At 31.7% G+C, this 16,547-nt stretch overlaps 1 protein-coding gene across 15 annotated transcripts in view; it reads left to right on the plus strand.

Annotated features, from left to right (window-relative positions):
• The first annotated feature begins 264 nt into the window (after positions 1 to 264).
• Positions 265 to 16,547, plus strand: part of RIMS2 (regulating synaptic membrane exocytosis 2) — a 348,709-nt gene continuing 332,426 nt past the window's right edge. For all 15 annotated transcript variants that reach the window (XM_024756898.1, XM_024756907.1, XM_024756911.1 and 12 more), the window contains exon 1: positions 265 to 386. In XM_024756898.1, the coding sequence (XP_024612666.1) occupies positions 265 to 386 (122 nt within the window). The remainder of the gene's footprint in view (positions 387 to 16,547) is intronic.

A 16,547-nucleotide genomic window follows, 5' to 3' on the forward strand; every position in this document is an offset into this window, starting at 1 on the left:
AAAGCTTACTGCTGTTTAGAATTCTTGCTACAGTCAGGAGAAAGCCGAAAGCCGCACGGGTACTGAATCTTCTACGACTGAATTAGAAGAATAATGACTGTACAATTAACTATCAACCTCTGCTCATTTAAGCGCAGTTTTTACAGAGCTCAGGAGAAATATGGAACTTGATTGGCATGTTTTTATTTGATGGTGTCTGCAAATAGATGACTTTAAAGACAGGTGGTAAGGAAAAATAAGAGAAGGAAGAAAAAAGGAAGGAAAATGCAATTTGAGACATTGCGCCAGGTCTGCAATTCTGTTTTATCTCATTTTCATGGGGTTTTTTCATCCCCACCAAACATTTTACAAAATGAGCTTTTTGGACAAACACTGAACAATACAAGGTGGGTAAAGCTAAACTATATATTCTTCTAGTATTGATATTTTCAGAATAATAATCTTATATGTCTGTAAAATTGTTCAGTATTGAAATATTAGTAGTATAAGGGTGTTGTCTTTTTAATCATAAATATAAAATTTTATGTAGTTCTTAATTGATTTTAAGAAGGAAAATAAGCTTACCTCAAAGCACAAAAAGCATCTTAAATTTAACTAGCTTGACCTCTGAAACATAATACAGGCTGTTTCATGATTTCATTTTCTAATAAAATGATTAACTTAAAATGTCTGATAGATATTTTTCCTTTGTGATCACGCCAGTGATTACATTGCATATATAAGGATGGGGATATATAATCATATGTGATTTGTTGGAACATCTGAATTAGCAATCATGCATGCTCTTTATAAAACATGTGGAAGATGTTTTCTAGGTCTAAGACATTTCTCTATGCAGGATAGATCAATAATCACTTTAAAACAAGCTATATTATGGAACTGCTAATAACGCTTTGTATTAGGTCAGCTAGTTTGGAAGGATGCTTTGTTATAAATTCCTATTGCTTTTTCAACCTGATCTTTTTTTGGTGTGTGTGTGTGTGTGTGTGTGTGTGTGTGTGTGGTGAAGGTTGTTAAATTATGGACATATGTTTTAGATGGTTTCTCTGGCTTACACTAAAAGAGATAGCCTATTAAAGAATGCTTTTAAAATGCTGTTTTATCACCCAGTTCTCCCCTCATTTAAGTTGTTTGCGTTTTGAGAATTTCTAATGTTATATACCTAGTTTAGAAAAGACCCCATTTAAACTAAATATATGTGGTGAAAGACTGAGAAGGAAATTCTGTGAACATGATAATGCACTGAAACCTTCTGGAAATTGAGGGAGAACTAAGAGTGCATAGAATATTGAATGGTTTTTGCTGGTCTCTTCCTTTTAGGGTCTCTGAACAATGTGAGGCAGCCTATTTTAGAGATTTAAAAAATGCCTATTACACAGTATATGTTTTGATTTAGCAAATGAAAAGGAGGCTTTTAGAATTTGTTGACATTTAAAATGTTTACTGATGATAAATATATCTATGACCTTTTCATGGAATATAGAATAACATATCTTTTTTTATAAAATTTCACTTCTTTCCCCATACAGTTCTCTTCAATTAACTAATTTGATTGTTTTTTATGTTTAGTTTTTGGACTAATTTAAAATATGTGAGTTATGAAATTCTGTGATATTCTAAAATAGGCTATCTATATTTTAAGATTTTTCTTTTTAGTTTAGTAATACATTGCTTGAGTATCTGTAATGATAAAAATAATCTGTATTACATTTTACATTTACATAAAAGAGGCAGTATGGCTTTCTTAAAATTTCCATGATCTGAAGCTATCAGACTTTTAGGATTGGTACTCATCCTTTATACATCTATTCCTTGTTTGATTTCTATTTCTTTTTTTTTTATGCCAAGAATTTATGTGTTAAAAATATTAATATTTGGGCTGGGTATACATTCACTTTAGAAGTGGTGCTATTAACAGCATGGTATGGAATTAGTTTTAAAGTATATGTTAGTCATTTTAAAATATGAGAATATCTATTTTTTGAGGGAATTGTGTGCATCCCTATTACTATTCTTTTCCTTGGCCTCAAGTTTCTGTTATTGTTGGCATGCTTATAATTGCAATGCTCTCATTATTAAAAAACCTGGAATTTTATGTTGCTGCAGTTAAACATTAAATTGTGAAGTTTCTAATGCTTCTGTGAGGCCAGTCTTATTTAACTGTTTTGATTTTTTATCTAAAATTTTCTGAAACTACCAGTTAATCAATAAAGATTTATTCTGTTTTAGGAGGAATAAATCCCCTGCCTTTATATAGTTTTGATTTCTTAGTCTTCAGAAAACATGACATTTTTTCACATGTAGCTCTACTGATCTTCATAAATGCAAACTACTTGATTTACTTTTAATCAAGCAAAACCAGTTATACAAAGAGTTATTATTTTAGAAGTATCAAAGGTGAAAATAAGTTTATATGAACTTATAATTAATATTGCCACATATTCTAATGTCTTGGTTACTTTGGGTTCAGATCAGATACAGTGGGCTTTTAAAATTCTTATTCTGCTTAGACACTGAATCAGAAAAGTAAGATGTCGACTAAAAATATCATTCTTGAAGAAAAAATTATGGAACAAAGATGATATGAGTATGTCATCAGATGATGTGCTCTTACAACAACTTTAAAAATGTTTCTAAATAACAGGCCTTTCAACTTTGTGGACTGGACATAATAAAGGTCTTAAAGTTGAAGCATCAATTCTATAACTGTCACTCTGGAAGAGCAGTGTTGGTTGTTATTGCATTAATAATAATTGTTTAATTGGATTAGTTGAAATGGAATATTCAGTCATTGTATTGTGACATTAAGTATGATCTTTAAAGTGACAGGAACATAACATCATAGATATGGACAATTGCATTATATTTTATTCTGAATTGCTTTCTAGGAGAAATTACTAGAATAGTACTATGTGTTAATAGTAGACAATCTATTATCGAAAGGGAACTCTGTCAACTAGTTTTCTTGAGACTTTTTCTAGGTAACTAATCTTGTCCCTAAATTTGCAACTCAACTTTCATCAGATTTTCAGGTGGTAGGGCAGTTTACTTCTATGACATACAAGCAATAAAAGGTTAAAAATGAAAATCTCCCATAATAATTATTCCAAAAGCATTTCCAGGTTCAACTTGTTAAAGAAGCAAAGATTTTCAATACACAATAATATTTATGCATCAAAAGTCACTAAACTGGAGGTAACTGTAGATTGTTAAAATATTTTGTTATCTAATGAATAATTAAAATTTATTTATGAGTGAAAAAAATCGAAATGTTTTAGATGGGCTTTTTGTTGGAAACCATATAGCATGACCCTTATGTTTCAAACTGAAAGTTCTTAGCTGATTCTCTTATTGTGGTTCTTGAGTACCATTTTTGTGCATAAAGGAAGTGGAAGGATATTATCTTCTTTTACAGCTAAAATAAAACAACCGAAGGTCCAACAAGAAAAAAAATTTGTGTTGGCATCCAATGTAAATCCACTTGATAGGTTTTGATAAAATGACACTTTAAATTCTTATTATCAAATTTTCTTACTGTAAACTCATTTTTCCCCAAATTAAATTATTTAATCAGGATAAAAAGATAATTGCTTTTGTTACCAGCAAAAAGTTCTCAAGTACTAAATTCATTATAAAATCTAAATTTTGTGATCTTGTCTTTGGAAGCAAACAAAAACGTTGGGATGCCAGAAGGTATATTTTTAAGTGTTCAGGGCCTTGAGTAATCAATTGCTTTGAGCAGTATTCAAATAACATAATAATGATGACTATCTTTTGTGATAATATTTGTGGAAAAAATGTACTTAATAAGGTTTTCCATTTTCGGATTTTTAGTAACATTTCTTGTACTTTCCTACAAACCTGTAATTATTTCTCTATCGCTAAATGTGTGACAGTGAATTTGCTGTGATGGCTGGCCACACAGGGGCATAACAGGACTGCCATTTATTCAAAATAGATAATAAAATAGAGACAGTCTTTCTCTCCTTTCCATCTACATATAATGAGTTATGCAGGCTTTAATATTTAAAAGTAAGATTTAAAAAACCTACTAGATCAAATAAGATTTGGATTTGTTGGTGTTTTCAATTACAAGTAAGGTAACCATATTATCTGATTTGCCTGGACTGGTCCCAGTTTATGCCTGCTGTCCCCCACTGATTATTATTAGTACTGCTTTTCTCTCTCAAAAGTGTTGTTATTTGACAATAAATTACAGAGCCACTCTAATTATAAAACTGAAATGTAAAGCTTGAATTCACCTAGTGTAAATGGGCTCTTTTCCTCTGAAACATTCCCACAGTTCTAAAGCATTAATATTATTTTAAATAAAATTTGATTTTGCAAAGGAAATAATTATTTCATCTGGTAGTGTTTTTGGTCAGAAATATTTAGTCCTTTACATAGCATTTACTATTGCTTTGGTTTATAATGAAGCCGTCAATTTATGCTAAGAGTTTTTGGCACAGACACCTGTTATTCATCATGGCACATTAACGACTACTTTGACATTGAAAGAACAGCATGCTTACTTTTTATAGTTCTGGGAGTGCAGTCTGCACAGTGTGCATTGTTTGGAGTTGTTATGATCACAGCACAATCGAGTTTTCATTATAGGAACATATTTCATGAACAGTCTGTATTCTGAAAGATAAAGCACCCAGGAGTCTGATGTGAATGCGTACATGTGCATGCACATACCTACACACACATATATGTACATGTATAAACCTTGTTAAATATATAATTATTATGATGATAGTTATAGACGTAAAGGTTTATTTTAACAATTGTCTCTTTATATTTCTAATCAGAGTGACTTTTGATTCCTAGATGTGTACCATTAATATTTTTACCCGAATGTTTATTGTGAATCTTAACCATATACTACAATTATTAGTATAGATACTTAATCTGATACTGATGTACAGTCTCTAAGTACTATTTTCTCTATTCAAAGAACTTTTTATAAAGTTACTGCTTTTGTTGATGACTTACATGTAAAAGTTAGCTATACTTTTTTATTATCAGCTTCTATATGATTGTAAGGAATCTGAGAAAACTCAAAGAAGATAATTACTGGTAAACTTATTTTGTTTAATTCTGGCACTGTGCACTGAATAGTAAAGTGAATTCACTTCATATATGCTATGAGCTGTCTTCATATCCATTTATGAATTAATGACAAAGATTCATGTACCCAAGCAAAGAATTCCTAGGGCTGATCTAGGAATTTAGGTTCTGAATTTGAGAAGTTTTAAGGATCTCAGAAATGTTTGTGAGCACTTTTTTGGGGGCAAAACGAAAAAAGCCATTGCACGTTAAAATCGTGGCATCTTAAACTATGAGGGATCTTTATTTTGTCTAGTGTTTTTCAAGCCATGGTTTTTGTTTGTCTTTTGATTTTAGCAGAGAACACTTCCTTTAAAATCTAACTCAATATGTAAAGCAGTTAATAGTGGAGCAGCTCTGGTTTAGAAAGTGAGACGTGGGACCCAGATTAGGCTATAAGGAACACGATTTTCAGCTGCTTACTTAAACTCAGGACTTCTTAGTTGAGTTCCTTTAAACTTTCCATTTCATTGCATGACCTTTGAAATGTCAGATATAGAGGTAAAGGAAAACCTCAAGGAGAGCTGCCATGTTTAGTCAGCAGTTGATTTGTGCCTGACTTTTCTACATATATTGTGGTAGCTTTACATTGTGCAGTGAACACAGGAATTGTGTTCATATCTTGGGTCTGCTACTTGCTGGCAATGTGATATTGGTGAAGTCACTATACTGTGAGCCTCTTGAATTAGGGGCTATATATTTATTAACCTCTGAATTCCCACACTTATATCCCTCATGATTCTTTACAGTCAATACTGGCTCCCCTCAGCCTCCAGAACCAAATATTGTTCTGATTTTTTTTCTTAGTATAGATTGTTTTGTCTCTTCTAGAAGTTCATGTAATTGAAACCAATTTTATAAAAGACTTTTAATCAGCATAATTTTACAAAAGACTTTTATAAAAGACTTTTAATCAGCATAATTTAAAAAAAATTCATCCATGTTGTTGCATATTGAGTAGTTTTTCCTTTCCCTAGGAGTAGTATTCTATTTTATGAATATTCTACACTCTAATATTAATCTCCTTGTGGACATATATTTTTATTTCTCTTGGATGAATACCTAGAAGAAGAATCCTTGGGTGATAGGATAGGTCTATATTTAGTTTTATAATGCCAGATCATGTTTTAAAAATAATGAAACTCTCACCAAATACGTTTGAGAGTTTTGGTGGTTTCACACACTTTCCAACATTTGATGATATACATCTTTTTAATTTTTTGTCATTCTGGTGAGTTTATAATAGCAACTCCCTTTGATAGTGTTTGCCTAATGACTAACCATGTCAGGCACTTTTTCATATGCTCATTGGCCATTTGTATATCTTCCTTTGTGAAGTGTCTGTTCAAAATTTTAGAAAATATCTTCCTTTGTGAAGTGTCTATTCAATTTTTTAAAATGTAGGCTGTTTTTGTTTTTTATTAATGAGTTGCAAAAGTTCTTTATTCTAGATATCAGTCATTCGTCAGATATATGCTCTGTGAATATATCTTGCAGTCTGTTATTTGCCTGTTTATTTTCTTAGTAATTCCTTTAGATGAGCAGAAGTTTTAATTTTGATAAAATCTAATTTATCAGTGCTTTTCTTTTAGAGTTTTTGTTTTCTGTGTGCTGTCAAACAATTCTTTGCCAATCCCTAAGTCATCAAACTATCCTCCTATATATCTTTCAGAAGCTTTATAGAGTTTCCGCTTTTTAATTTAGGTATACAATGCATCACATTAATTTTTGTCTGTATGATGTGAAGTAGGGGTCAAGATTCATATTTTTCCTGGTTGATATCCAGTGTTTTACCACCATTTGCTGAAAAGACTTAAAGACTTTCTACTCTCTACTGGATTGCTTTGTCACCTTTGTAGAGGATTAAATAATTGTATAAGTATGATTCAATTTCAGGGCTATCTATTTTGTTCCATTGATCTATTTGTCTATCTTTCTGCAGTATCCTAATGTCTTACCTTTATAGTAATCTTGAAGTCAGGTAGTGTAAGTTCTCCACCTTTATTCTTTTTCAAGATAGGCTGGATATTCTAGGTCCTTTGCATTTTCATATACATTTTATAATCAATTTGTTAATTTTGATTTAAAAGTTTGCTAGGATTGAGTCTAGGATTGTGTTGTATTTCTGTACATTGATTTAGGGAGAATTAACATCTAAAAACATTGATTTTTCCCTTTGGATATTTCTTCATTTATTTAGGTCTTTAATTTATCTAAGAATGTTTTGTAGTTTTAAGGGTAGAGGTCTTGAATGAGTTTTTTTCATAAGTATATAAAGTATTTGATCATACTATAAATGGAATTATTTTTAAAATTTCAGTTTCTAGTTGTTTTCTGCTTTTATGTAAATAATTTATTTTCAATATTAACATTGTATCTTTTGACCTTGCCAAATTTACTTATTAGTTTAATAATTGTTTTATAGATTTGTTATGATACCCTATGTAAACATTCAAGTCATCTGCAAATAGATACAGTTCTACTTTTTTTCCCAGTATTTATGCTTTTTGTTTCTTTTACTTGTCTTATTAGGACAAATAGTACTATGTTAAATACAAGTTGTGATAGTCCATTAGTTTATTAACAGTTTAAAAAAAGTTACAAATTTTGTAATTTTCCTTTATTATCTTTTTAATGTCTATGGAATTGATAGTGATAACCCTTCTTTTATTTTTGATATTGGTATTTTGTAATTCATGAAATTCGTCCTTTTGCTTGATTGGTTTATTTTTTATTTTAGCTTTGTTGATTTTCTCTCGTTTGTCTACTATTTTGCTGATCAGTGTTTTTATCTTAACTTTCTTTTCATTCTGATTTTCCAATTTTGGTATTTTAGACCATTTAGAAGTCATCCCAGATATTCCATAATTAAAATTTTTTTCTCTCTTTTTCAGATTTTGTAATTTTCAAGATTCTTTCATAATCTCTATCAGATGAAAAGCTCATCTAGTGAATTTTTAATTTCAGAAATTTTATTTTTTGTTCTAAAATTTCCATTTGGTTATTTTTTATAGTCACTGTTTCTCTGTTGAGATTTCCCATCTTTTCACTCATATGAGCATATTATCTTTACTTCCTTTAACATAGTTACTATAGTAGCTTTAACATCCTTTTCTGCTAATTTTAACATCCAGGTTTGCTCTCAGTCTCTGTTTATTGTTTTTTCTCTTGAGTAAGGATCATGATTTTCTATTTCTTAATATATCAAGTAAATTTTATTTATATTTTGGACATGATTAACAATACTTTATAGATAAAGACTCTGAAATCTGTTCTGAGTGCTGATTATTTTTAAAGCAGGAAGTTAATATGGCAGAGATCGAGCTACATACTTTGTTTTCTCCTGAGGTACAACAGCTGAGATTTTGGTTTAATTATTTTAATTTTAACTGAACTGTTTGAATTCTTCCTCTGCATGCATGAGATTTGGGCAGTGTTTATTATACACAGAATTTAATTTTTTCTTTCTTTAGCTTTCTTTTTGTCATTCTGTCCTCATTTTCTACCTTTTATATTTGCTCAAACTCTTTCCTTTGGTTTTTTGAGATAGTAAGACTGAGTTTTCTAATATAGATTTAGCCTTTAGGTATTGATTGGATTTGGCTAAAAGCCATAGAAATGGGAAACTCATCCAGTGTCATTCTCTTTTTCCAAATGTCAATTGCACCCCAGTGTCTGTCTTCTTTTTGTTACTCTCTAGGGCCTTCAAATAACTTTTTGTTCATATTTTGCCCAGAACCTATTATCTTTGGGATGGTTCATTTGATGGGAGTTGTTTGGCCATTATCAAAAGAGGAATCTGTTCTTTAGTATTTTTAATTGCATTTGTTAAACGCTATGCTGGCAGAAATTATATCTGTAGCTACTTTTGTAATCTCATCTTCATTCTCTGTAATTTGTTGTGATTTTCCAAATATCATTGGACAGTGACTGATTACGAACCTCATGTTTTAGTTAAATTATCATTGTATCATCAGAATATAGAGAGAATATGTAACTTTTAAATAGTCTTTCTTTTTTGAAATTAATTTTATTTTACTAAAATTTTTTTAATAATTATTTTTTCTTTGAGTATAGTTGATTTACAGTGTTGTGCTAGTTTCTGCTGTACAGCAAAGTGAATCAGTTATACATATACATATATCCACTCATTTTTAGATTCTATTCCCATATGGGTCATTACCAAGTATTGAGTAGAGTTCCCTGGAAATTAATTTTAATAATGTATTTTATTTAACTCAGTATATCCAGAGAATTGCCATTTCAACACATAATCAATATAAAATGATAAATGAAATGTTTTAAATTATGCTTTTTTGGTAAAAGGTCTTCAAAATCGGGTATGTATTTCACACTTGCAGAACAACTTGATTTGGACCAGCCATGTTTCAGATGCTTAGCATATATGACTGGTGGCTTAAAGTCTTTCTTTACCACTGTACTTCACCCATATTCTAATGACTATTGCTAGTGGTAAAATATGAGCAATGTATGGATAGGCTTTCTTTATAGAAAGCATAAGATTGATATAACTGATCTAATTATAAGAGAAAATGATCAGATGTAATGAAGACACAAAAGCCATCATATTTCAATGATAATTTCGATAGGGAATTTTTAAAGGAAATTTGATGACATTTGTGATGACAATGAGTAGGCTAAAGATGAAGCTCCTCTTTGTGAGAGTAGTCACCAATTGATTCTTCAACTGGTGTCAATCACAATATAAAAAATACAAACTGTGTGCTGAAAATTTGATAATTATTTGTAATCATGGCCCATTTTTTAAATTAATAATTTTTCCAATGCCACAGTGTATTTTTTGCATTGAACATTTTTCTGAACATTACTTCTTTGGGTCTGCTGAGTTATATCTTAATTTTGAAACAAAACTTGGTGAACATAAAAATGGGATACATTACCTTTTCTCAAGAAATGGAAGTTTTTTATAAAACTATTTGCACACAATGTAAATCTGATGATGAAAATACACATAGAGCAATGTGTGTTTCAAAGAATATTACCATATTTTCCATGAAGCCCACGGAGCTAGAGAAAATGCTCATTATATCCTTTGTCACTGACATTACAACAAATATATAGATGAGCAATATTAATGAAAAATGGTACCACAGTTTGATAATACTGTCCAAAGATTATATGGAATTCATCACCTACATGAGCATATGAATCTTTTAATTCTCTCATTTTAGTTATTTTTATTCATGTTGGCTTATATAAAGAAGGTTCATTACTATATAAAACACTTAATATGGGTATTAGCTCTATATTACCACAAGATTAATAGGTTAAAACAATACCCTTTTATTATTTGCAGCTCTGTAGGTTGGAAGTCCAGGTGGGCTCTGACTTCTCTATTTAGGGTTTCACAAGGCTGACTGAAGATGTTGGCTAGCCTGGGCTCTTATCTAGAAGATCATGGGAGGAATCTATTTCCAAGTTCATTAAGTTTGTTGGCAGAACCCAGTTCTTTAGTTAACATCCATCACCACGCAGTTGCAATTTTTAAATCTTGTGATGAGAACTTTTCAGATTTACTTTCTTAGCAACTCTCAAATATAAAATACAGTATTGTTAACTATAGTCTCCATGCTGTACATTACATCCCCAGGACTTACTTATCTTATAACTGGAAGTTGGTACCTTTTAACTACCTTCCATTCTCTCTCCCGCTCCCCCCCGACCCCACCTGGCACCCACCCATTTCTTCTCATATCTATGAATTCATTTTTAGATTCCACATATAAGTGAGATCATATAGTATTTATGTTTCTCTGTCTGACTTATTTCACTTAGCATAATGCCCTCAAGGTCCATCCATGTTGCAAATGGCAGGATTTCCTTCTTTTATGGCTAAATAATATTCCATTGTGTTTATATAACACCTTTTCATTATCTATCCATCGATGGACACTTAAGTTGTTTCTATGTTTTGGCTGCTGTAAATAATGCTGCAGTGAACATGGGGGTGCATATATCCTTTCAACTTAGTGTTTTCATTTACTTTGCATAAATACTGGAGAGTGGAATTGCTGATTCATATGATAGTTCTATTTTTAATTTTTTGAGGCATCTCTATACTGTTTTCCACAGTGGCTGAAACAATTGACATTCTTGCTAACAGCACAGAAAGGTTCCTTTTTTTCCACATTTATGCCACCACTTGTTATTTCTTGTCTTTTTGATAATAGCCATTCAAACAGGTGATATCTCTTTGTGGTTTTGATTTGCATTTCCTGATGATGAGCGATGTTGAGCACATTTTCATGGACCTGTTGGTCATTTGCTGTCATCTTTGGAAAATATCTATTCAGATCCTCTGTCCATGTTTTAATTGGAGTTTTCCCCATTGAGTTGTTTGAGTTCTTTGTATATTTTGGATATTAACTTCTTTTCAGACATATGATTTGCAAATATTTTCTCCCATTCCACATGTTGCCTTCTCATTTTCTTGATGATTTCCTTTGCTGTACAAAAACCTTTTAGTTTGATGTAGCCCCACTTGTTTACTTTTGCTTTTTTTGCCTTTGCTTTTGTGGTCAAATTCAAAAAATCATTGCCAAAACCGATGTCAAGGAGCTTATCCTCTGTGTTTTTTTGTTTGTTTGTTTTCTGCGGTACACGGGCCTCTCACTGTTGTGGCCTCTCCCGTTGTGGAGCACAGGCTCCGGACGTGCAGGCTCAGCGGCCATGGCTCACGGGCCTAGCCGCTCCGCGGCATGTGGGATCTTCCCGGACTGGGGCACGAACCCGTGTGTCCTGCATCGGCAGGCGGACTCCCAACCGCTGCGCCACCAGGGAAGTCCACCCTCTGTGTTTTTTTCCAGAAGTTTTATGGTTTCATATCTTACGTGCAAGTCTTTAGTCCATTTGGAGTTGATTTTTGTGTATTGTGTAAGATAGTGGTCCAGTTTCATTCTTTTGTATGTGGCTGTCTAGTCTTCCCAGCGCCATTTATTGAAGAGACTATCATTTCTCCAATATATATCATGGCTCCTTTGTCATAAATTAATTGACCACATATGTGTGGGTTTGTTTCTGGGCTTTCTGTTCTATTCCTTTGAACTATATGTCTGGTTTACGCCAGTATTCTACTGTTTTGATTACCATAGCTTTATAATATAGTTTGAAATCAGGAAGTGTGATGCCTCCAGCTTTGTTCTTCTTTCTCAAGATTGCTTTGGCTATTCGGGGTCTTTTGTGGTTCCATACAAATATTGGGATTGTTTCTTCTTGTTCTGTGAGAAATGCCATTGGAATTTTGATAGGAATTGCATTGAATCTGTAGATTGCTTGTATGGACATTTAAAATGTCCATACTAAAATGCAGTATGGACATTTTAGCTATATTAATTCTTCCATCCCATGAGCATGGAATATCTTTCCATTTATTTGTGTATGCTTCAGTTTCTTTTATTTTTCTTTCTTCTCTTTTTTTGGCTTCAATTTTTTCATCAGTGTTTTATAGTTTTCAGTGTACAGGCCTTTCACCTCCTTGATCAAATTTGTTCCTAGGTTTTTTTTTTTCATGCAGTTGTAAATGGGATTGTTTTCTTATTTCTTAATTTCTCTTCCTGATAGTTTGTTATTAGTGTATACAAGTGCAATTGATTTTTGTATACTGATTTTCTTTGCTGAAACTTTACTGAATTTGTTTATTAGTTCTAACAATTTTTTTGGTAGAGCTTCATATATATATACATATATATACACACACACACATATATACACACACGCACACATATATGATATCATGTCATCTGCAAATAGAGACAGTTTTTCTTCTTTCTGCTTTGGATGCCTTTTCATTCTTTTTCTTGACTAATTACTCTGACTAGGACTTATAGTACTATGTTGAATAAAAGTGGCAAGGAAAAGCACCTTATCTTGTTCTGATCTTAGAGTATAATGTTAGCTGTAGGCTTGTCATATATGGCCTTTATTATGTTGAGGTATGTTTTCTCTGTACCCACTTTGTTGAGAGTTTTTTTCATGAATGGGTGTTGTATTTTGTCAGATGCATTTCCCATGTCTGTTAGAATGATCAAGTAATTTTTTCCCTTCATTTTGTTAATTGCTGTATCATCAGTTTTGTTAAATGGTGTATCACTTTGATTGATCATGGTATATGATTCTTTTAATGTATTGTTGAAGTCATATTGCTAATATTTTTGAGGATTTTGCATGTATGTTCATCAGGTGTATGGCCCGTTATTTTCTTTTCTTGTGGCTTCACATTTTCTATATCCTTACTAATTTTTTGTCTGCTTTCCATCATTTACTGAGAAAAGAGTGCTAAAACTTCCAACTATGATTGCATATTTGTCTATTTCTTATAGTAGTATATAATTCTTGCTTCATGTATTTTATTTTTCTGTTATTGAATATAGCAATACTTAAGAGTTATTATGCTTTTTTAAAAGAATATATCCTTTATTGCTGTGAAATCTTCCTCTTTAACTCAGGTAATATTTTTTCTTAGATTATACTTTGTCTGATATCATTGAGCTGCATTGACTTCTTTATGGTGAGCGTGTGTGTGGAATATCCTTTCCCATTCTTTTAACCTATTGGCTTCCTATATTGTGTGTGTGTGTGTGTGTGTGTGTGTGTGTGTGTGTGTGTGTGTGTGTATGTGAGACAGAGAGAGATGGAGACAGAGAGAGAAACAACATATGAGTGGATCCTGATTTTTCTCCAGTCTCACTTTTTTCATTGGATTGCTTAGTCTATTTACATTTCATATAATTACTAATGTAGCTGGACTTAATCTATCAGCTTGCTATTTTCTTTGTATTTCTTCTGTTGGTTTTTTTTCTCCTTTTTTAAAAATCCTTTTGTTTGATTTATTAATAAGTTTTTGGTATTCCATATCGTCTCCTCTAATATGTTTTTAACTATAACTTTTTAGAAGTGTTGATCTTAGAATTATAATATGCGTTCTTACTTTATAATTCTACCATGAATTAATATTGTAACATTCTTATGCCATATATGAACCTTATAAAAGAATAGTTTCATTTTTACCTCCATTGTACTTTTGCTATTGTCATTATATATTTTACTGTACACAAATATTAGAAACTTTACCATACATTACTAATTTTTCATTAAATTATCAACATTTTTTATTTTTAAAAATAATTTTTTTATAAATACCCACATATTTACTGTTTTTGGTTATCTTCATTCTTCTCTCCAGATATGGGCCTCTTTCTGGTATCATTTTTGTTCTACCTAAAGAACTTCTGTTAGTATTTCATGTTGTATGGGTGATCTTCTTTCAGCCTTTTTAGATTTAAAAAAAAAATCTTTATTTTTGCCTTCAATTTTTAGAAGGGTGTTTAATTACAGATTAGACACAGATTTAGGTGAACTTTTTCTTTCTCTCTCAAGATATATCATTCTAAACATATGTCATTCTTAGCTTGTCACGTGATATATCTTGAGGCTTGTCATTCAATTGTCTTTTGGCCTTCATTGTTCATGGAGAGAAGTCAGATGTGATTTCATTATTTTTTTTCCCTATTGGTATTGTGTCCTTTTTCTCTGGTTGCTTTTAAGATAGCACTTTGTCTTTTGTTTTCAACAGTTTGAAGTATTTAGGTGTGTTTTTCTTTACATTCTCATTGTGGTTCACTGAGGTGCTTGGATGTATGGAATGATTTCAGTCATCAATTTTTAAAAATGTTGGTCATTATCTCCTTAAATATTTCCTCTACTCCATCTGTTTCCCCCTTCCCTCTATGACTCCAATAATATATGTGTTTTACTGTTTGATACTGTCCTACCAATCTCACATGCTTTTCTGTTTTCATTTTTTTTCTGTTCCTGTGCTCAGTCTTTATGTTCTAGTAATTTGTTTTGAGTTCACTCTGTGCTGTTTTTATTCCATTCTACTGTTAAGCACGTTTAATGTATTCTATACTTCTCTTGTTGCATGTTTCAGTCTAGATTTGACACTTGGTTTCTTTTCAAGCTTCTATTAATCTGCTGAAATTCTCTCTCTGTTTCCCTACTGTATTCACCTCTCCATTAAATTCTTTGACGTATTCATTGTAGTTATTTTGAGGTCCTTGTCTGTTAATTGCAACATTCTGGCCATGTTTAGGACTCTTTCTGTTGATTTTTTGTTCTCTTGATTATGGATTCATCTTCTTGCCTCCTTGCATGTCTCTTAAAACTTCACTGTATGCTGAACATTGTAACATTGTTTTCATCTAAAGAATGCTTTTTAAAAAAATCTTGTCAGGGAGTAAAATTAAAGAGGATCACCTTGGTCTGTCAAAGCTTGGTTTTTGGCTTTGGACAGTACTCATTCCTTTTTTCTTTGTCATGGGGTACTGCTCTTACTTCTAGGGTATGGTTTCTTACTCTTAATACCTGAATTTTCTGGTGTCTCAACTGGATGCCTTGGGATTTTCAGTGCTTAATCAGTGACTTCTGAAATTTCTCTTCATCTCTCAGCCCTTAATAGGTGTGATCTCCCAGGCTCCTGAAAGCCTGCTTAAAGTACAGTTTAGGATTTGGGTAGGAACCTGAGTAAAAACTCTGTTTCTAGAGTTTCTTCTCTTAGCTCCATTCTCTCTAGTAACCTACATCACGAATTACCACTGCATTAGTAAGCGTCATATCTCTGTTTTTAACACCAGATTGTTTCATATGCTTAGTAAGTACTGTGCTCTATGCCTGGACTTCAATTCTTCATGCTCTAGTTGTGGAATTGTTTCCAGCCAGAAAGCTAGACTGAAGCTTACCTTAAATGGTTTTCCTTTCTTAGAATTTCAATCTGTGTCATGTCCAGTGCCCTAAAGTGATTGTGTAATCTATTCTGCCCAGTTATACAGTTTATGGCAAGAAGGAAAACCTTACACTAGCTACTCAGGAATCTGTTAATTATTTTATAATAATTTAATAAGCACCCATGAACCTTCCATCTCAAACAAGAGCTGGAACCTTGGCAATAATTTAAATCTAACCATATCTTTATCTCATCCCATTTCCTTGACTCCTTCAGTTTGTGGCAGTTATTATATAGAACCCATGTTCATCATTCCTTAGGTTTCTTTTTAAATAGATTTCATATATATCTATAGATAGATTAATATGTATGTATTCTTAAAAAGCATTCGTGTTTTTTTCATTATATAAAGGTATTGTTTTTTTCATGTAATTTTACATTGCATCATACTACTATGGGTTGTGGTAGTTCATTTATTTTGACTGCTGTATGATATTTCATAGTGTTACTTTATCACAATTTTTAACTCACTCTTCCACTGATGGGTATTTGGATTGTTTTTAAACTTTGCTATTGTGAAAAACGCTGCTATGAACATCTCTTGTAGTACGTGTGTAGGAGTTTCTCTTTTTTTTTCTTTTCTTTATATATATATATATATATATATATATAT

This window comes from Neophocaena asiaeorientalis, unplaced genomic scaffold (assembly GCF_003031525.2).
Source record: "Neophocaena asiaeorientalis asiaeorientalis breed wild unplaced genomic scaffold, Neophocaena_asiaeorientalis_V1.1 scaffold328, whole genome shotgun sequence".
In the NCBI taxonomy this organism is placed as follows: Eukaryota; Metazoa; Chordata; class Mammalia; order Artiodactyla; family Phocoenidae; genus Neophocaena; species Neophocaena asiaeorientalis.